Raw genomic sequence first — 22,110 nt, forward strand, 5'->3', positions numbered from 1 at the left:
CCTCTTTTTCTCCTATTTATGTCAGCAATGGCAAGTTTTACAGTTGTTGTGCTTGCAGAACTAACATGTTTGCGTTCCCTAGAAAAATGCACATTATATTTGCTTGTATACGGCTTCTCAGTTCTCTCAACAGGAGAAGCTTGACTCTGGGGCAGATGTATTTCATCATCTTTCCTTACTCTATTCTTCTCATCTGTAACTGGATTGCTGCTCTTTGGAAATGTTTTGTTTTCTTGTTTCTCATTTGGTGGGTTTTTGTTCTCAGTCTTAGACTTACTTTTTGATGAAAAATCCATGTTAGTCTTACAGTCAGGTATTTTTAAATCTTTGTTATTTAAATTGTCATTATTATCATAGTTTGCTGGTTCTTCAGCTAAGATATTGGAAGCCTTCTGCAGTGGAACAGAGAAATTTACTGGATTTGAAATGTAAGAACTCAGACGTGAAAGATCAAGCTGGCTACATTTTCTTGACAAAGTATAAGTAGTGTTTGCAAGATCTGCTTTAGTCTTTGATGGGTTCTCCATTTTTTTCTGATGAGCAAATGCCTTTAGATACTGTTGTATTAATTCTTCAGGGTAAAGCTCTTTCCCTTTGCATGATCTATTGGTTTCCATAATGGCATATTGAAGGCCTGGCAACAGAGGTGTGACTTTTAATGAAATTTCTTGCTTGGAAAACTTTCTTTTGCATTCTTTTTGCTCTACAAAGCACAAAAATAGAACATTAAATAATCCACTACTTTGAGGGGTTCCAAAAATGTTATTAGTTCAGTTATATAACATTACATTGAATCGTTTATAGAGTCACTGACATGAGAAGGTGAAAAATAAAACTTTACACTTCAGTATTAAAAAAAACTGTCAAAAATAAAGAAAAAAAAAGCAACTGAAGAAGTTTTTATTAATAGTTTATTCTTTAAAAACTGAACTGAAAAAAAATTTTGTAAGGTAAAGAACCCTTTTAACTGCCTTTTTGCTATTAACCATTTTTTTAGGGGTTGCTCTTTGATCTGTGCTGCGCAACTGATATCTGCAAAGCAAGATCAAAAAGGGCTAGTTGGAAAAGACTGTAAGCTCTGCAAAAATAATTGAACATTTGCAATCAACTTTATATTTAAGGAAGACAAGACAGACAAATGGTACAGTATACCTCCATTAACATTAGTTCATTTAATGGAGCTTGTGCCTAAAATATTTTATGTCTATCATTTTAATTAGGATATATCTATGTTACTTCTTGCTCTAAACTGGGCAAAATTTTAAAATGAAACTAAACTCACATTCTACTTCCAGATCCAAATGAGCTAAGCCAAAAATTTCACATAAATGTATACTGACTCTTTAAATAATGCTTTTAATATAAAATAGCTTTGAATGTTTATAAAACAAGAAAGCACAATCATGATATAGACTACTGATTACTAGTCCTTAGGACCACAGTATACATTCCCTCTTCCTTACATTTAAACCAGAACAAAAATCCACATACGTATTATTGGCAGAGATGAAAATCACACCACAGGGGACACACAGACAACACCCCTTATATATAACACCTACAGATAATTCAGTGATATTTCTGGTGATATTTCTGCTGTTTTCATTGGTATGCCTAGGGGTTAAGGATAAGGTGGTGTCGTTAACAGTGGCAATTTTGATAGAGAAAATGTTTTTCTTCAAACTGTTGCCAAGTCTTAGATTAAGAAATCCTGAGACTGAAAACTTTTAAGGGCAATTATAAATGGAGATACTTGTCACTGCAACAAAATAGACTATACTGATAATCGTCTCCATGTGTGTTTTAGCAGAGAAATTTCTCAAAAATATTGTGTATGGCAGGGTATTTTTCTGGTATTTTCTAGCTGTGACAAGCAGATGTCTACAAGAAGCACCCAGTGTCACAGCCCTCAAAGTCAATTGCAGATCCTGATATGTGACTGAATAGAGCCAATTCTGTCATTCACCCTGGGCTGCTGCAAAGCAATCCTTTTATAGGCTGGGAAAAACTGAAAAAACAATACTCAAGGGACTGCACTGCCCACAAGCCTGTGTGACGAAACAGTCTCCTTCATGCTTAAACAACTTGCAGTGCTGCTGCACTGGCAAGTGGCTTGAGGGAGGGGGATTTAAAAAAAAAAAAATTGCAAGCAAGCTCACAGTGGCGTATCTAGATTTTACTAGGCCCCACTGCAAATTCAAATTCAATGACCAGTTATACCAAGATATATTAAAACGGCTTATTATTTAGGGCCTTGCTGGGCCCTCTACAACCACAGGATCTGTTTTCTCTGTAGTTATGCCCCTACAAGGTCATATTGTTGGAATTACACATATATGTAGTATGCTATTCACAGTTTGTGTTTTCTTTCAAATTAATTTGTTTTACCTCTTTTTCCCAGTGATTTGGTTTGAGGAAATAAAAATAAAGCTGTCAGGCAGGAGGGATCTCCTTGGTTTAGATCTGTAGAAAAATTTAGAGACATTTAGTTTCTTTCCTTAGATTTGTCTAATCAGACCATGTAAACATCATTCAAATACATAGAAAAAGACAAGAAAGGGAGTGGAGCTTGGAAGTGGGCAGCTAATAGGAATGCTCTGTGATTCAGAGAAAAATAAATGCACTCCCCACAAATCTCCTCCCCAGGCAAAGCTAGCAAAAAAATTATTAACTAACTTATAATAAATGTAGCACCAGATCATGGTATCAAGTAGAAACTTTGCCAGGACCGAACAGGCACTTTTCACATGGTGTATATATCATACACATGTGTCTCTAGCCTTTGACTCCAGAAGTGGTGATGGTTGGCCAAGTTTAAATATTGTGTAGTTTTTAATTAAGATAAAAAAAACCCTGTTTTTAAGATCCCCATCCTCAGCTGCATAGACCCAACACCCCAAAAGTGACCTGTTTTCCAGTATTTGTATGCCATGATTCCCTGGGGATGACAATGGTCAGTGATAAGGGCAGGGTTAGGTCAGAAAAGCAGCTACTATAAAACTGGATGCCATCTATATATATTTGCTACACGCACACAGTATAGTGCTGCAGAATATGTGAATACGTTGGAGCTATAGAAATAGTTGATTGTAATGATACACATACTAAATGAGGCACACGTTTATACCTGCTAGTCTGCAAAGGAAATACATTCTCTATCTACTTACATAAATATGAAGAGGGTAGCTATTATAGGAAGCTGCCATATCACTTGCCTCAGCTGAAGCATTCTTCGTACACATCTACATATGTGCTGTTCTATGGAGATGTAGGGAAAGTGCCTTAGCCGAGACTAGCAATATGGTTTCTTCCTACCAATGAAAAAATGCAGTTATGAAGAACAGCAACTCATCCCAAAACAAATGGAACACTTTCTATATATAGTAAAATTGCTATCCACGGTGCTATTTCCAAATCCTTACTTAACTTTAATTTGTCTAATTTGTCTAATTTGTCATGTGCACAATAAGTTTTGCTGTGGACTATTTTTACAAATTTTAATTGAAGTGATACTGTCACTTTCCTATAGCTTTAAGAAATTTTTAACAAAGCTGCATGTCTAAAAATACTGACATGTTCCTAGTACAGGTATAGGACCCGTTATCAGGTATAGGACCAGCTCTGAATTAAGGGAAAGCCCTCTCCTACAGACTATATTAAAATAATTCAACAAAACAGTAGCTTAAACTTTATCCCAACTAAGATATGATTAATCCTTATTGGAAGTAGGACAATCCTGTTGGGTTTTTAAATGTTTAAATTATTTCAGTAGACTTTAGGTATAGTGATCCAAATTACAGAAAGACCTCTAATGCTGAAATCCCTCAGGTCCTAAGCATTCTGGATTACAGGTCCCATATATCTTGCCCATTCTTTATCCATTTCAAGTTTTTTTCTTAAACTCGATAGAAGAAAAAAAAAAAAAAAGAATCAAAGCAGAAAACTGCAAAAGGGAGAATTTCAAGTGTTTAGTCCCTGCAGGGACTGGAACACTGGCTGCTGTCAACTGGCTGACAAAACATATGGAACTGCCCTCTGTACCACTGTGCGAATATGGAAAGTCTATGCAATGACTAATGACTCCAATCAATATGTAGTATTTATTGGTCTTGATTTGCAATGGGTTCCTGGATGTAAACCAAACAAAGTGCCTGTTATTCTTACTTTAATTTTGCATAAGCATAACACAGTTAACTTACCTTGAAAAGTTTCAAATACAGTAGATGTTAATAAAATTAGGAATCCCTGGTCATTTAAAAACTTGATTACTGCCTGCAAAAACATATGGTTTAATGTAAGAAGAAGTATAGCATTAATACATTTTCCAACAAAACAATGGCAAAAAAGCATAATGCCCTTCATCAAAACCACTATAAATGGTGCAGGAAACAGTGTGTTAAAAAACGACACACTTAGATGGATACAAAAGGCGTTAACAAGATGTGATCTGTACCCAAGGGGGTGTTTCCATACTTTTGTACATGCCATAATTACTTTTTTTTTTGTTCCTGTGTTGGTTGATTAACTATTTTCTTTTATTTTGGGTGCTCAAACTGTTTGTTTTCAAATAAATATTTATATAGATTTTTTATCCAGAATTTTTTTGCATAATATAATTTCTGTAACAAGAGAGAAGACTATAAATACCTAAAAATTAAAATACCTATTAATACAGAGACACAGATTCTTTATTTGTGTGGAAGTTCAATTTGGAATGTCCTATGTTTGTTGAGCAGACAAACACAAAATATATAAGTAAATTTAGTAAGTTTGTCAACTTGTATAGTTTGTATAGTACAGACTACATTTTCAAAAAATTGCATAAAAAATTATCTGAATGGTTTAGATTGAAATGCAAAAAATGCAACTACAATGCTCCCAAACACTTTAATACACAATATGCATGAAAGTACCCAACTATGTGGTGTGAGACTCCAAAATAAAAATAGTAAATACAAATGTTCATGCCTGGTATTTTGGCCCATAGACAAATAACATACTGCCTTGAGTTTCATGTGACATAAAACTACCTAAACTGTTCAGCACAGAAAGTCATAGATTTTTGAAAATTCTAATGGGTAAATAGGCCTGTCTACAACAAAATTCCACATTTAGCGCTATTTCCAGAAAGGTTGACTTAAAGCTTGCACTTTACAACATTTTGCCATCCACATAGTCTTGGGTTCAAAGACAAATAAATATAAAAACCAATGGTTTGATACCCATTGTACTTCATACAAATGTTCAAGACTGACATTTTAGCCCTGCAAAAAGAACCCACTGCTTTAATTTTAGCTGTCAGTAAGATGACAACAAAAAATAATATATGTTCTTTTTTTTATGAAAAATATTTAAAAAAAAAAAAAAATTTTTTAAAAACTTTACACTCAGCAACTTTACCTTCCATATTCTTGGGTTCAAAGATAAATGAAAGCCAGGGCGTTTCTAAGCAGTATGATACTAAATATACACAGGATTACCAGGTGTCTGCTGTTGTCTTGTGCCCCTGGGACAAGCCACTCATCCTCCTGCTCTGCTTGTTGCTTAGGGACAGAGCAACTGAAAAGAAGTGCTCTGACTTTAAATGACATGGAAAGCCCAAAACAGCACATTGGCAATTGATAGCGCACACTTGGTGCTAATGAACAGCTACATGCAAAATGGCAAAAGTTGCATACCTACTACAGAACATTGCTCTTGAAAAATGTGCTGTTCTTCTCACTAACAGTTGTCAGTTTGGTTCTTTGGAAGTCATCAATCACCCAACAAAGTCCTGCATGCACAGGTGTTGATGGCACCTCCTGGCCTTGCATACATACATACATATAGGTTTATTTCTCTAATGCTGTTTGTAAACATTAGTAATTAGGGGCAGGCTGGTTTCTTCCTGTTCCTTTTACACCTATAAGTTCCACACATGCAGTTGTGCCCAAGCCTGTAGGAGACAGAAAGTGATGTTGTCTATCTGCTTATTAGAAATTGTTTTAACTGCTTCTGGCACAGTACTGGAGTCTGTGCATTTCAGAATTGCATATGCAAAGCCCCATATCATAACTGATTTTGCTGTTAGGGATTTCCATGTCCTTTAAATGCTGGTCCATCACTTTTGAGGTAGGCAGTGCTACACACTGTGGAATCTACAATTTGTGGTTCTTAGGTTATGGGCACACGAGAAGATTACACCAAATGCTTTCCCACCTGCAATAAAGTAAATTACCAGTAAAAAAAACATACACAGTGCCCAACGTTCCCTTGCGAGGCAACTTTGGAAAAGTGAAACACTGCACATCATTTCCAACCAGTGATTTACTTTGCCAGTGGGAAAGCATTTGGAGGAGGTCTGCCCCCCACGGTAGAGGAGATTTATCATGGGCGACTGATTTCATTGTGCTCCTATAGTCATAAAGTCCTTGTTTTATGCTTAGTGAGTGTTGCCATCATTATAGAGCACACCAGGCTTGTAAACTTGCAGTAAAACCTTTTATTATCTTTGACATTAGGTGGAGATGCCAAAAAGGTAGCTTCAGAATGTTTTTTTTTTTTTAATACTTCTTTCTGTGCAGGCCTACTATACTCTAGCTACCACTGCCTAACTGCTGTGGAAGGTGGGACCCCAGAAACCAGTTTAAAAGGTTAAACTCCACAACAGATAACTGCAGGAGAAATACATTTAAAAAAACCACAAATAATCAAGAATAAACTCAAAATAGTCATAGAATACTACTGACTACATTATTTCATATAAAGTTACTTATAATTTGAATACATGTATATAACATAGCAAATACATCGATTAAGCAAAAAGAGTAAATTATTACGCACTTTCTTAGCTCTGTTTTATTATTGCATTTTAAATTGCTATATTAATTGTATTTACAAATTCACTCACCCTACTGAAGATAATATAAAAAAGTATTTTTTATAAGCTGAAAATCCAATCACATCATAAAAAATTAACATCACCATGTCTTGCACTTAAATGCAAATTTATGGAATAAAATACAAAGCAGAGGTGAACGCTGCAATTGCAAGTAATTAAAATGGTACCTCCTTTCCCTTAAGGAATTATATATTCCGCAGGGATGATAAAAGCCACAGGTTCACTAGGAGACAGCACAAAAATACTGCTGTTACTAAGGCATTAGTCTGACAAATGAAAGAAACGTTGAGCTGTACTACTATAAATAAATCTGCTATAGCTCAACTATACCTGTAGTAAATTCTCTCAGTGCTTTAAAGGTTGGAGAAGGAATTTTCTAAAAACTTGCAAACATTCAGACTAATAATTATATTATGATTAATAATATCTTCATGTGGCGAGGATTTAAGGTCTTGGGTTGATTAAACTGAGTTAACAGTTACAGGCTAAGAAACCTGTAAATGGATGCCAGTGAATAGTACAGTCCATAAGCAAAACTTTACAGGGTTAGGGTTTCACTACAAATTTAGCTGCATACAGTAGGCATGTGACATGAGCCTGCATACACATACATATAATAAGGCTTATTTACAAAAGAAAAATTACCTGCAAAACCCTATTCACAAGGTACTTGCATCTTATATCTTGCATCTAGTGCCAAGGGCCCTAGAACCCAGGATGCTTATTTATGCCTACACTAGTAAATTTTGCTCAATATACCTCAAATATACAGAAATTTTGTGGACACCTGCTACTATGCTGGAATCTGGGGGGTAAATGCTTTGTAGAAAAAAAAAAAAAATAATGGAGATATGCACCACTCTCGCACTTTGTACAGAGGGCAAATGTAATAAATGAGCCCTAATGTATTTTATTTGGGGGGCAAACCGCAAGAACACTTAAAATAAACAGATCACATTACTTAGATAGATGAAAAAATAAACAAATACATTAAACACTGTCAATAACATAAAAATTGCTTTCACTTTCCATTTCTTGGAAAACCAGCTGAAAGTGAAAGTACACAGTCTCGAGCTCAATCTCATTAGAGAAGGACACAAATTACCATCTGTTATAACGCAGAACATAGATTTTACAGCTGCTGCTATATTGCTGAAGATTTAATACAATTTTGGAATGTAAACAAAGAAATCTTTGACCACAGGAAACAAAGATGTGACACAGCTGCAAAGAGCAAGAGCTGCTTTGGATAATAAACCACTGCTTTGGAATCTATAGATACTAACATTAAACGGTGTTCCAACAGCTTTTATATCCTAAGATTAAGTAACATGGGATAGACTGTTCCTCTTGTCTCACAAAAGGTAAGTAAATATTGGTTATCATACTTTGAATTACATACAGCTTACATTAGTAAGTAATATTGCTGTCATTTTTTCTTGTGCGGCAGTAAATTTAGGAAATGACTGATATGCATCATGGAAGTTGCAAATGGCTAAGACTTTCATGCTATTAACTGGTCATAGCATATACTGGGGTTACTCAGTAAGACCAGGTTCAGTTCACATTTTTGCTGAGTTTACCAAGACAAGGCTTATAAGAGTGTATGTTAATTTTCCTTTGTGTATACCTCCCTTGCATACATTTTGCAATGGGACAAAGAATATTTGAAGTTACATATGTATATAAAGCTGTGCAATCTATTATCTGGAATGTGTGGGATCTGGGGTTTTCAGTAAATTGGATCTCTATACCTCAGTAAAGCCAAGAGGATTGTTTTGCCATTAACTGGATATATGCAGCTTGGGAGCACATTAATAAAGATTTGTCAGTTCATCTTTTGGCAACCATATGCAGAAAACACAAGTGCGTCCCTGAACTCACTCACTTTTTCTGCATTTGATTGCTTTGGCTTGCTCCTGAATGCGATTTTAAAAACGAGATTTTTCCCCTGCAAGCAGGTTTTAACTAGTTTTATGTTGCAAACTTTTGATTTTAAAAAAAAAAAAACCTGATTTGACTATATTGGCTGTGGCAAAACCTACAATTAGGTTCCCACATATAGGAGCCCTATTTACCTTTCTATACCCATACTCTACAAAAATAGAGCTGCTGAAAACAGAAACTAATTATGTGTGCAACATTCAGAATCAGTATTAAATAATAAGCGCTATATTGCTTTTTTTAGTACTGACTAATTGAGTTAGTTTAAAAGGAGTCCCTTGTTATGAAGAAAAAAGTGCACTATAACAGTACGCCACATGGCTTACCCCACAGAAAACATGAAACCTTTTCTTTGTTACAGAGTACTTGGCTTAAATTCACTCATGAGGCATAGTTAGGTCACACAGAACATAGCACACAAGCCAGTTTGCATTTTAGGTTTCCTTCTCATACATTAAAGCAGATAAGCTGACCAGGTCAACTCTGAGAACAGTTATAAACAACAAAAGATCCACAAAAGTCCATGTTTTAAAGTAACAGCATTTGTTTATTTTTATAATATGTGTGCTTCCAGTGGGTAAAAACATGAAATGCATGTGAAGAAAATATTGTTAAATTTTGAAAAGTAGTGGGGTGCAAAAGTCTATGGGGGGAATTCACAAAAGTGGGGATAATGAGACAAAATAAAAGTGGAGATAGATTTGTCAGATTTTCCACCTAATTCACAAACCTCTATCTCCACTTTTGTGAATTTGTCTTTTAAACAGTTTTCAGATTTTGTCATTTTCCAGACATTTTTTTTTATGAATTTGCCTTAACTCTAGCTCTAGCTTAGCTCTTAATAAATCTGTCGGTGCCATCAAACCCAGTCCTACAGCTACATGAGCCTTGGGGTAAGGATTTTACCAGCAGGATTTTGCATTTCATATGCCATTCGTCATTTCACTTTGGGGGCATTTCCTGAGGGGTAATTTTAGTTTTCCCAGGGAAACTATACATCATTTTTTTCAGGACAATCTGGGCTTTCTAATGTTTTCTATATTTCTGTGTAATTCCACTTCTGTAATGAGATTTAAGGATCTAAATACTTTCTTCTCTAGCCCCTACTCATTACTGGTCAGCAGCAATCCAGCCCACACACCAACTTACCCTGTTGGGCGAATCCAACCCTGTACCCCAAATATCCCAGTTTGGGTGCCAGTGTGTATGTGCTGTTTGCTGATCACCAAGATGGCTGCTGGGAACAGGTGGGGCCAATGCTGTCAAGCAGCTCTGTAGTTCAGGACATGCTATGGGGGCACAGATAAGTTGGGGCAAATGTGAAGTGGTTAAACTAAAAATTAGACTGGGAGGCTTTACTTTTCCTTTTAATAAAAATGTTTACAATATATTCACACAATGTTATTATTGCCTCATTGATTAAGCTAAAACTAGCATAACAATGCAAATGTGAGGTAAAAACTTTCTATATATAAGATATCAATTAAACTTTTTTCATCAGTGCTTTACTTGTTTATAAAATGTTAATGAGGCTTTTTGCACCTATTGTTCTAGGGTTAGACAGAGACTTGTCCCCTAACAATGAGTCTGCTAATCCCCGTTAACATGTTAATGATCCCCCAATGAGGCTTCCCCAGAGGTGTGAATTGGAGACTGGGTGAAACAAAACAAAACTGAAGAGCTTAGAGTTACACTGAGCTTTACTCCATTTTGAAAATGTCAGGAAAAAATTTTGTTAAAATGTTGTATAAATGTCGTTTAAACAACAAATTCACAAAAGTGTCTGTAAACTGTCTTTCTTTCACCAAAAACGGAAAAGTGGCGGTTGAGTCGGAATTTAGGCGGATTTCTGTTTGTGAATCTGGAGAAAGTGTTTCCCACCAGTTTTTCCACCACTTTTACTCCAAAAAAGGATTATCTCCACTTTTTTGAATTCCCCCCTATATGTCTAGTAAATTTAAAAATGTCTATATGACATTTTTGTAAGAATGGTCCCAAGCTGACCCAGTTCAACGTTAACTGCAGGGCAATAACAGCCTAAGTAACAGCCTAAGGGGCCAGGGTCACTGGGGGGGTGCCTAATATTTTATTTTTATCAATTTTATTGCTTTTTACATTGTTCTTTGTTACTTGTCTTTGCACTTGGACATTTTGTCTGCTGTATTTCAATTTGGCATCCTCTGTACCCCACATAGTTTGGTAAATCTATGCATATTGGGCATCAAACTGTTCAGTAGACCCCTGGCGTTCATATTTAGAATGTTTTATGTTGATACGGTACAAAATGTGAGGGTACATAATGGGGTAAAATGCAAGCTTTGTGACAATTTTCAAAAATGTCCTAAAAACCGTTCTGTTTAGCATAGCTTTGTAGTTTGGTAGTTTGCAGTAGAAAGTTGTACTTACCCATTTTTGTTTTGTCAGAATGTGTACTTTCGTAAAATGTATAGTTTTCTAGGGTCTCCATACTGTTAGGGGGTCTTATGGCACATAATGTACATGCCAGTAGCTTATATTGCAGCGTATATACTTTGGGGCACATTTACTAATCCACGAACGTCCGAAAAGCGTCCGAATGCGGTTTTTTCGTAATGATCGGTATTTTGCGATTTTTTCGTAAATTGTCGCAACTTTTTCGTAGCCGTCGCGCCGAGTACGAAAGTTTCGGATTCATTCAAGCTTCAGTATCGTGACTTTCCTTGGGCCAGGTTGGAGCTGCAGAGTGCCATTGAGTCCTATGGGAGGCTTCCAAAATCATGCAAAGTCTGAAAGGTTTGCCCGCCGTTTACGAGCGCTCAATAGGAAAAAGTTGCGACAATATAAGAGCAAATCGTAACGGCTACGAAAAAGTCACGACAATTCGCGCAAATCGTAACGGTTACGAAAAAGTCACGTCAATTTACGAAAAAGTTGTGACGGCGACGAAAAAAAATACGAAAAAGTCGCAAAATGTTCGTTTCCAATCCGAATTTTTCCCATTCGGATTCGTGGATTAGTAAATGTGCCCCTTTGTATGCACTAACTTCCTTATGGGGTCTCTAAATGCCAGATACATTGGTGATCCTATGCACAATGGGCATCAAACTGTTCAGTGGACCCTTAGCTTTCATATTAAGGATGTGTTTTCTTGGTACCTAATGTTATGTGGGAGATAAAGTGCTTGAAAGTGGAAGATTTGAGGTGATATTTTAGAATTTTCATAATTTTTTATTGAAATTTCTAAATTCAGTAAAGCATTGCCATTTTGTACTTAGGAGTTCGGAGACATAGTTACCCATTTCGGATTCATCAGAATGTGTACTTTTCAAAAATATATGATTTCCTGGGGTAAACCTAATGTTCCAGGATTTTTGGCTTTGGAATCTAAAGTATGCCATAATCTGCTGTAATGCTTTGAAAATTTGGTAATTTACTGCTGGGAGTTTTTGATCTATAGAAATCCCCATAAATCTATACATGAGGCTTTCCAAATCAGTTGAATTTTTGTCCATAAAATAAAATATGTTTCTGGTATAAATCCCTATATCATGAAAAATAGCATTTTTTCTTTTTTTTTTTGTATTTCAAGCTCTAAATCTTGTTCCAGAAGTGGAAATACACAAAAACTCAGGAAAGCTCAGGTTCTCCTGAAAAAAACAATATATAGTTTGCCTACCTAAACTTAACCCTTCCCCCAGTAAAAGCCCCTAAATTGAGAGAGCATAAAATGTTTACAAAACGTCTGGCACTGAGGGGAACCGAAATGTCAAATTCTGCTGGCACTTAAAGGGTTAAATCAGAATGTTGATAACTCTGGTGTATATTATATACACAGGCATTTTTTTTTATTATTTTCTGGTATTACTGGTCTTTTAAAAAAATGAAAGCATTTCAGTTTTGAGTGCAATAAAAAAAATAAGCTTTTACTTTCTGTTTCGCAGCATACAGTTGAAAGTGAAAGTATGACTGTCTCTGAATAGATTAAATAACATAAGTTAACAGTTTCACTACTCCTGCTTAGAAAAAAACAGCTTTTGCCTCTGCTTTGAGACTGATAAAGGTTAGAGGAATTTTTTCTAGTATTATTTAATACATTTTTATTATGTTATTGATAGTCTAAGCAACTTTTCACTTGGTTTTCATTTTTTGTTTTTAATGGTGTAGATTATCCTTCCCATTATGCCTTTTTTCAGCCTGCAACTGAAAATGCTATTTGGTTGTGGAGGTCTATGACTATGGTAGAATACTAGAAGGCTTCAGATTTTTGTTGTTGCTAATGTTTATTTTCAAGCTGGATACTATTTAACTTCTACTGTCACTGTGGTTTAGTTGCAGCGCTGGCTCAGCATAAAGATTACAGATTAACTGTTCTAAATATTTATACATGTGATGTAAAAATTAATCCTTGAACTCAAAAGGGGCCATTTAAGAAGGGGGGAGGGAAAAGACGAAGTTCAGAATACGGCACAATGTACCTTAGTCTTAACTTTTGCAGCTTAGGTGCAACACTGTATTTCCCAAATTGAGGTCTAAAACAATTGCACCTGCTATTTGAGGAACTATTTAAGGGAAGCCGGTTCAACATGGCCACCCTATGCATTCATAACTCACAAACAGGAGAGCTTACAGGAGCAAGCTACATGCATTCACACTACAGAACACTCTTCACTTGCTGCAGGTAGCCCTTTATCGTTCTAGTACTTGCCCCCTATGGGTTCATAGTAAATTAGCCCTAGTCTGTTTGAATAGTACCAAATTATAAAGAACATAAAAGGTTACTGATAAATAGATTATGCTGTTCCTGTTATGCCCATGACTCAATGTCCTTGGGATCATAATTCCAGATGCTAACTTTAATACCGATGCAAGTTTTGCTGTTGGCTGCCTGTATCTGAGAAAGCTGGTAATAGCCCTACTTCTACTTACTTAAAGGACATGTAAAGCCTACATTTGCCTACACTGTATATCAGTTGGGCACGTCTCCCCCACCCAAATAGCATCATTTGTACTGCATATATCCCCTCCGCTTGCCAGCACCATCACATTTTCCTAGCAAATAGCAGCTTTCACCAGGTGGCCATTTTTCCTCTGATACATAATCAGATACATTTAAATCTGCAAACAGCATACACACACACACAGACCCTTATTCAGCATACATTTCATCAAGAATACAGGCTCACACAGGCACAACGGTGTCTGATAAAAGTTCTGCTTTGTTTGAGCACTGTAATGGTAAAGCTGAGCTCAGGAGAAAAAAATTGAAGCAGACAGCTAGAGCTGAGTTTCTATGGGAACCAGCAGTGCCATCTATTTACTGGCTGCTAGACTGGGGGCGTGTTTAGTAATCTGAGCTTAGAACAACTGAGCATGCCCACAAGCCAACAGCCAAAGCAAATTCCTGAGGGGGGGCTGAGTGGGTTTCAGGAGGAGACGGAAATCGAAGTGATTAAGGAGATGTTGCAGCCTTACTATTAACCTCTGGACAACCAGTGTGGCAGGTATTGAAAGATTTCAAAGAGGCTGTTTACTGATTAAATTTTTGTGTTTGGGGTTTACAAGTCCTTTAATAGTGGCAGCTGAAAGTAGCCTTCAATTTTATGAGTTATTACAAAGAAATAAGAAAATCTTCAATACTGAGTGTCAGCTTCATTTTCTTTGAATACATCCCATATTTTAGAATCCATGTACAAAATAAATGCAGTTTCAGCTTCAAATATTAATACAGGAATTGGATCCATTATCTGCAAACCTATTATCCAGAAAGCTTTTAATTATAGGGTCACCTTCCATATATGTAATTTTAATAAAATAATTCAAAATGTTTAAAATGATTTCCTTTTTTAATGTAATAATAAAACAGTAGCTTGTTATTGATCCCAACTAAAATATAAGTAACCCCTATTGGAGGGAAAACAATCCAACTGGATTTATTTAATATTTTAATTATTTAAAACTCCAGGTATTGAACATTCTGAATAATGGCTCCCATACATGTATACCCAAAACCCAATAACCATAGCTCTTGTTCTGTGCTGAATACCTACAGAACATACAGCATAATAAATGATATCAACATTAAGATTAAGATTTACCCAAAACATGCCTATCCCATGGATTTTTAGTTTAACCTGCTCTTGAATGCTATGACAAAAGTGAGCCACAGCCTGACTGCACACATTACAAAAGATTTCCAATCAGTTTACTAGTGCAGGTAAGGAAGAAAGAGACTATAAGTAATAATAAGTATAAGGGATTATAAGTAATAACTTGAAAAAAACAGCAGTTATTGCTGGCTGAAAAAAAACAGGTGTTATAGTATGCATACTATGCACTGCATTTACTAATAATAAGAAATAATGCACTGTAATAATCTTTCCATTGAAAAAATAAACAAAGCTACTTGCTGACACACACATTTTGTTTTAACAAAAACATATAGAAAACTAATCTTACCAGTTCTTTTTCTTTCATTAATGTTTGCAATTTGTCCAGTTGTAACCCCACCACATTAGATGTTATTACTTTGTATGCACTGTAGTAGACATTTTCATAACATACTAAAGAGAAAAGAGATTGTTTGAAGCAATTTAATTTACAATCCAGTATAATTCCAATCCAGTATAAGTATAACGGAAGCAAATGCAGACACACAAGACCAAATGAGAACTATATATTCTAAACAAAAACAAATATAGTATATATAATTGATATCATAATAAGTGGAATATTATCAAATTGGCATATACATAAATATAGATAGATTTGTTCCCTCATATGTGCCCCTAATTGTAGGAAAAACTTAAATTTTACCATAAGTGCTACCTCTGAAAAGATCACCTGCATAAAATAAATATAGCGTATGCATATAGTTACATAGGGTTGAAAAAAGACCAGCGTCCATCAAGTTCAACCCTTCCAAGTAAACCCAGCACACACAACCTTTACTTACCAATCTATACTATCACATACATAAACTATATATACAACCACTAATACTAACTGTAGATATTAGTATCACAATAGCCTTGGATACTATGCTTGTTCAAGAACTCAAGCGTTTGATAGTTTTTAAAGAAAAATCAGCAACAAATAAAAATACTGTTTTCCTTACATATCATTAAATGTTGTTCATTTACATCTTATTCCTTGGAGCACTATGTTAACTGTGGGCAGAGATGGCTGTAATGGTCCACATGCTTATAAAATGTAGAGCAGAGATAAACAGAGACAAAGTGAAGGAATGACTTGTTGTTTCGGACATAGCTGAAACAGAGAAACCTCAATGCAATAGCAATGTTCTCCCCAGCAAATAAAATAAACTACTTCCCTTACCGCTCCTGCCAAAATAGAACTTCCTGTACAAAAGCCTATAGAACTGTGTATGTCAGAAAATACAGCACAGACCTATGGATTTCTGTGACCATTATTCTATTAGTTAAATATGGACCAGAGAGGAGCCAAGCAACCAAGCATGGGTGAGGCATCTGACATAAAAATGCCTGGGAAGAACATTAAACGAGTTATAAAAATATGATCTAGGCATGTGTCATGAGTGAACAAATGAACTGGGTTAAAAGTTTATGAAATATGGAGCAGAGATGGCTGAACCTGCAGAACTGTTTTTCTTTTTTTCAAAAAGTGTTGGAGACAGAAGTAACAATTTATGCAGGGCAGGAATAGATGCCTAAAATATAGTAAATAATCTGTTGTGAGACACAAGTGAAATGTTCAAGCGTTTGGGTCAAAATGACTGAGCTGACTAAAACAGTACAGATCCAGTACTTTAAAGGGGCAGTTCACCTTCATAAAAGCTTCCTATCAGCACTGTTTTCTGTTTTGTTACATTTTAAAATTGAATGAGTTTGAGTTTACTTTTCCACCTAGTAGTTTACAGAACAGTAATGCAGTAACCCATGTCACTAACTTAGTTACAATCTGATACAGTAGATGCTCTTATTTCGCAGCAGCAGACACAGTATACTAATTTCTCAAATGTAACAGAATAGGGTTAGGACCAGGCCTGCTAGGCTGCTAAAAAGGAAATAGAAAGGGGATGGAATCAAATTCATTTTAAAACACACACATACATACATTTACATATATATAGTCATTGGAAATGTATTATTATATTTGTGGTGTACTATCTTAAATTAGAACATTTTGTGCATAATTATCAAAATTGCACACTCCTCTTACTAATATGTCGTGAAGAGGAATCTCTCTTATTGCCCTACCACACGTTAAACAACATAACCTAGATTACACCCTAGCCCCTCATGACTTTGCCACAGAATTCAAAACATCCCAAACATCCAAAAGCAAAAAAAAAGGGCTGCTTCTACAACATCAATACAAAATAGAGAACTCCAGCACACTTATATATAAAGGACACCTACAAGTAATTAATTAAAATAATTTAACAATTATGGACTACAGATATTGTTAAATTAAGAACTGTACCTTCTTGACCAGTTAAAGCTCTCTTTGAAAATATGCCCTTAGGTAACTTCTGTTTTAATTCTGGGAATTTGATCACTTCTTTAATTTCAAGTTTATTTGACCTGTTGTTCAAAAATATAAGAAAAAAAGAGATATGCACAGCAGCGCCCAAATAAGAACAGAAGGCTGAAAGGAGTGAAGCAGAGCACAACTATAAAGAAGTGAAAGGAGTGCATTTTGAAGTACCTTTAATGAAAGTGGTGTTACGTGCAACTCACTGTGGGGAAAAGTGCAAGTTATTTACTACTAGTAATAGTAAATAAATACTATAAAATTAAAAGTGTTTCCAGAACCATTATGCATTGTGCTCATGAATGAATAATATATTGAAGGTAATAGATGGAATAGAATTATATTTAAATCTCATAATTATGTCTTGTATTTATAGAGGAGAGAGAAGAAGGTAAATATGTAAGTACGTACAGTTGAGCTGGAATACCGCAATTGACTGTAGCCTGGAAAACAATGTCACACATCAATTGATCCTGGAAATACATCTGTCCTTTCCACACATTGTAATAGCCTGTGAGCAAAGTGTGTACAGATTACACATAGAAGTAAAGTTGCAGATGTAGACAGCAGGATTTTTTTTCTTTTTGAAATATTAATTTACAATGTTTAACATTTTAAAAAAAAAGCAAGAAAAAAAAATCCCAACACATACATGCCAATGTAAAGGATACTGAGAGAAGGAGGAAGTATTAAGTGGAGTGGATGATAATTAGAAAAAAGTATACAAGGATAAATACTGAGCATATAGTGGCACTATAAAGGGATGTGCAGCGTTCATTGAATTTACAGAATAACTGTGCTGTTCTATCTCCACCACTTTAAAAGAACACTCACATAAAAAAAGCTCTTGTATTTGCTTTAGAAACACTACTATTGTTTATATAAACTGCTTTGTTGCCATGGTGACAGCCATTCTAGTTAAAATAGGGAAAATGGTGTAGGTTCAGGGCAATAAAACACAACATTAGTCGAGTGCGGTAAATCTGCTCTACCTGGGTGACTAATCTGCAAATATTTTCCAAACAGCAATAAAGTAAATCACTAGTGGGAAACATTTGCTTTGCTAAATCACCTATTTCCTCACAAGGCAACTTTGGGTGACTTTGTTAAAACAAAGCAACGCATATGTTTTCCCACCGGCAATTTACATTATTGCCAGAGGGGGAGAATTTGCAGGAGATTCCTTGTGGGTGAATAATTGCCATGTGTCATGGCCTTAGACAGCAAATAACAGATAACCTCCATAGACTACAATGGGTTATGTTTTTACACAGGAATCTAATCCCATTGTAGAAAAGATAATTCATGGCACATACACGTCTTTACTAATATGTGCTTCAAAGTGTCTGAATAAATACATTCTCCTAATTTCATGATTTTGTAAGTAGACTATATTTGCCAGGGATGCTGTTACTGGTATTTTATGAAAAAAGTATGCATACATAGCAACAAAATTCCAAAAGAAAATCATCTGATTTTTATAAAGTGGAATTTTTTTAGCAATATAAATTATCTTACCTTCACAGTTTAGTTTAACCCTAGAAAAAAAACAAAGGATCAGAAATGTAAAGTAAAAAGCAATGTATGCGATATTTATTTCCTTTAAATCCCTAACCACTAAATGTGATCTAAGTAATACAGGTATACGATTCGTTATCGGTAAAACCAAAAGGGCATGTCCCGTAGACTCCATTTTAATCAAATCATTTTAAATTTTTAAAAATGATTTCCCTTTTCTCTGTAATAATAAAACACCTTATACTTCATCCTAACCAGTATATAATTAATGCTTACTGTTGACAAAATTATACCATTGAGTTATTTATTGTTTAAATTATTTTTTAGTACATTTAATGTATAGAGATCCACATTATGGACAAGATCCCATCTCCAGAAAACCCCAGGCCCCTAACATTCTGAATAACAAAAATGCTGTATTGTCTTTAAAAAAGGTAGACTGCTGCTTTTATTACAGAGAACAGCTACTTCTGTTTAAAGGAGAATTTATTTCTTTTTAAAATATTCATGACCATATCCCTTTAATGTGTTAAAAAAACACTGGAGCCCATTTACTGAAGGTAATGGTTTTTTTCCCCGCAATTCATATTTTTTTTTTTGCACAAAAATACCATTTTTTTTTGTGGTTTTAGAGAAAGTGAGTTTATTTGTTTTTTCAAAAATCTCTTAAAAAAACAAAACTGAGAATGTTGATAAACATTATGGAAGCCTTATGGAAGCCAAAATAATTACTTACATATCTATGTCTGGTAACACTGGCATGCTATGGTTGACAGATCCCAGTTATACAGGTTCACAGGAGACTTGGAATTCTAACATTGCCATTGTGAAATTCATACTTCTGTAGATAAAAAAAAAAAATTAAGCTTTGCAAATAGAATTAGCATTGATTTTTGCAATCCAATACAGCTATAGCTACAGCTAAAAATAGTGGTTATGCTTCCATATGAAATGCAAACAGTTCAGTGCTTTCTTTATAGGTATATAGATTAGCCTTTATTTGCAAAGTCATTATCAATGCTCAAATTATATGATACATTTTGTTAAATTCCTTGTCTGTGAAGGTTTATTTAATCCTGGTTTTGATAGTGGTAAGTCCAAGACTACCATCATGTTGCATTTTCTCTGCAACCATAAAAACAGCAGTAGGAATGACTATACTCTGCCTCAGATAGACATATACAAAGCAGATTTTGAAGGAGGTTTTGGCCAGAAAATGCTTAAGTGTGCATTTCCTGGCCAAAATCTCCTACATGTTTGCACTGACCAGCAAATGACAGTGTCAGTAACCTAAATAAGCATGATTTGTATTTAAAAACATTTCGCCATTCATCAGAGCATCTTCTATATCTAATTTACATTTGTCCATTGTATGGGCTCTGCCTCTTCCCCACCTCCTGCAACTCTCTAAGCCAGGGGTCCTCAAACTACGGCCAGCGGGACAGATACGGTCCCCCAAGATCATTTACCCCGCCCCACTGCGTCCTCACACTGGAGCCGAGGACCATGCTGAGGCAGACAGGTAGTAGCCAGGGGTGAGGAGGCAGTGGGAGGGGGATAATCGTGAACTGGCACCTCTTTAAAAAGTTTAAGGACCCCTGCTCTAAGCTAACCAAGATAGAATTGGGTGACTGAAGCAAAGCAAATTGACCCATGTGTAGTGGGAAATATGTTAGAAGAAATATGGCTATAACATTTTCAAAATTAAACTAAATATTTTTCCCCAATGCTGTTTGCACTTATACCAAAACCTGAAGAAACTATAGATTGTAAATTTAACAACTTTAGTTAGAAGAGATCGCATAATTCAAATTAAGTCAGAAAGCTGAATCATTGAACTTGCCTTGTATAGCCCAGTCCCCATTCCCCAACTGGCATTTCGATTCAAGTACTAAATACAGAAAAAGACATTTGAAGGCAATTTTTGTATGTTTTAGTGGCGTCTAACAGACAAAAAGCCCTAAACGGATAGTAGTGCCAAGAGGCAGACTAAGGAGTTCTTTGTGGCAGTTATCTGTTAATGTTATAATGCAACATGTTTTTACCTTACCTTGGTAAGGGCTTTCAGGGATCACAAACTGGTTACAAAACATTATGCACCTCATTTGAAATACTATTGTTTATTGCAGAGTGGCAAGTTTAGAGAAAGCTAGAGAGTAACTGCTTTTACAGAATACTCAGCAGAGCTGCAAACCTATGCAACTATCCAAAATACATTCACTATATTTTTTTAAGAGATGCACTGAAGCCAATAGTACTGTTTGAGTCCCTAGGACTGTACACACTCTGTGAAGCGATGAAACTATGCAGGAAAGCCACATTTCACAATAATGAAGATATCCGCAGGCTGCGGTTGTCACAGCTCCTGCCATTTCCGACGCACAGTCCCTTCTGGCACAGTCCCAGGAGGCAGCTTACAACCAGAGAGCACTTCAATTTTATTAACCAAGACACTGAGTGAATCACTGACAAAATCGGTTTATGTACAGCTCATGTTCCTACACAGACACTACATGCTCCTGCTCATAGTGCTGTAAGTGCGCTAGCCATAACCCCATGCAGGCAGTACGAGCCGGCCGGGCGCTACAGACCCGAGCAAAACAGAAAGAGATATGACCCAAGCGCGTCCCACACAGGAAATGACATGTTCCCATCGCAGCACTGCGTTGCATAATATCTGCCTTTCCTTTCACGCTTCGTGGTCACTACTACCAAACCAAAATCTTACTATCGCCACTTCCCAGCGTCAAAAACAACGAACGCCACAGGGCAGTTAAACAGCCCAACAAACCAGCAACACTCTATGATAAAACCTATCAATAATGCATCATTTTCCCCAGAGCACTCTGAGATCAAATGGGCACACCACAGACCCTACCCCTGTCCCATACGAACGCTACCCTTCCACTTGTATTTAAACCACTATCCTACGGTATATCCGTGTAATCCGTGTACTATATGATCCGTCGGACCAGATGTACTCCTGTCGCCTGCTCCGAAATGATCAACCAACAGCTCACCTCTCTGTCTCCCTTTCCAGCTCACTGCATAACAAATCCCAGCAGTCTAAAAATGTCTGACGCTCAATAGGCACAGTGTTCCAAAAAGGGTAGTGACAGGAAGCACTTCCCGAAAGAAAAAAAAAGGCGAAGAGAAAGTGAAAACTCACCCGGAAATGAAAGTGCAAATCCCGCCCATTCCTGCTTCCTCCGTTGTCTCCGTGTTTTAAATGAGCTGAATGATTTACATCAGGGCATGGGAAGGGATTGCTTTCA

At 36.0% G+C, this 22,110-nt stretch overlaps 1 protein-coding gene across 3 annotated transcripts in view; it reads right to left on the minus strand.

The window, feature by feature from the left end:
* Positions 1-21,962, minus strand: part of tasor2 (transcription activation suppressor family member 2) — a 45,037-nt gene extending 23,075 nt beyond the window's left edge. The window contains exons 1-9 of one of the 3 annotated variants that reach the window (XM_012960050.3): positions 21,856-21,962; positions 19,572-19,676; positions 18,836-18,855; positions 17,729-17,760; positions 17,267-17,367; positions 15,260-15,363; positions 4,200-4,272; positions 2,389-2,463; positions 2-703 (exon numbers count right to left, since the gene is read on the minus strand). In XM_012960050.3, coding sequence (XP_012815504.2) covers positions 2-703; positions 2,389-2,463; positions 4,200-4,272; positions 15,260-15,277 — 868 coding nt within the window. In that variant the 5' untranslated portion in view covers positions 15,278-15,363; positions 17,267-17,367; positions 17,729-17,760; ... (1 more) ...; positions 19,572-19,676; positions 21,856-21,962. Of the gene's footprint in view, position 1; positions 704-2,388; positions 2,464-4,199; positions 4,273-15,259; positions 15,364-17,266; positions 17,368-17,728; positions 17,829-18,835; positions 18,856-19,571; positions 19,677-20,885; positions 21,012-21,855 lie in introns of those variants that run through there. The other 2 variants (XM_012960048.3, XM_031899072.1) reach the window with 2 other exon arrangements.
* Positions 21,963-22,110: the final 148 nt, after the last annotated feature.

Source organism: Xenopus tropicalis, chromosome 3 (assembly GCF_000004195.4).
Source record: "Xenopus tropicalis strain Nigerian chromosome 3, UCB_Xtro_10.0, whole genome shotgun sequence".
Classification (NCBI taxonomy): domain Eukaryota; kingdom Metazoa; phylum Chordata; class Amphibia; order Anura; family Pipidae; genus Xenopus; species Xenopus tropicalis.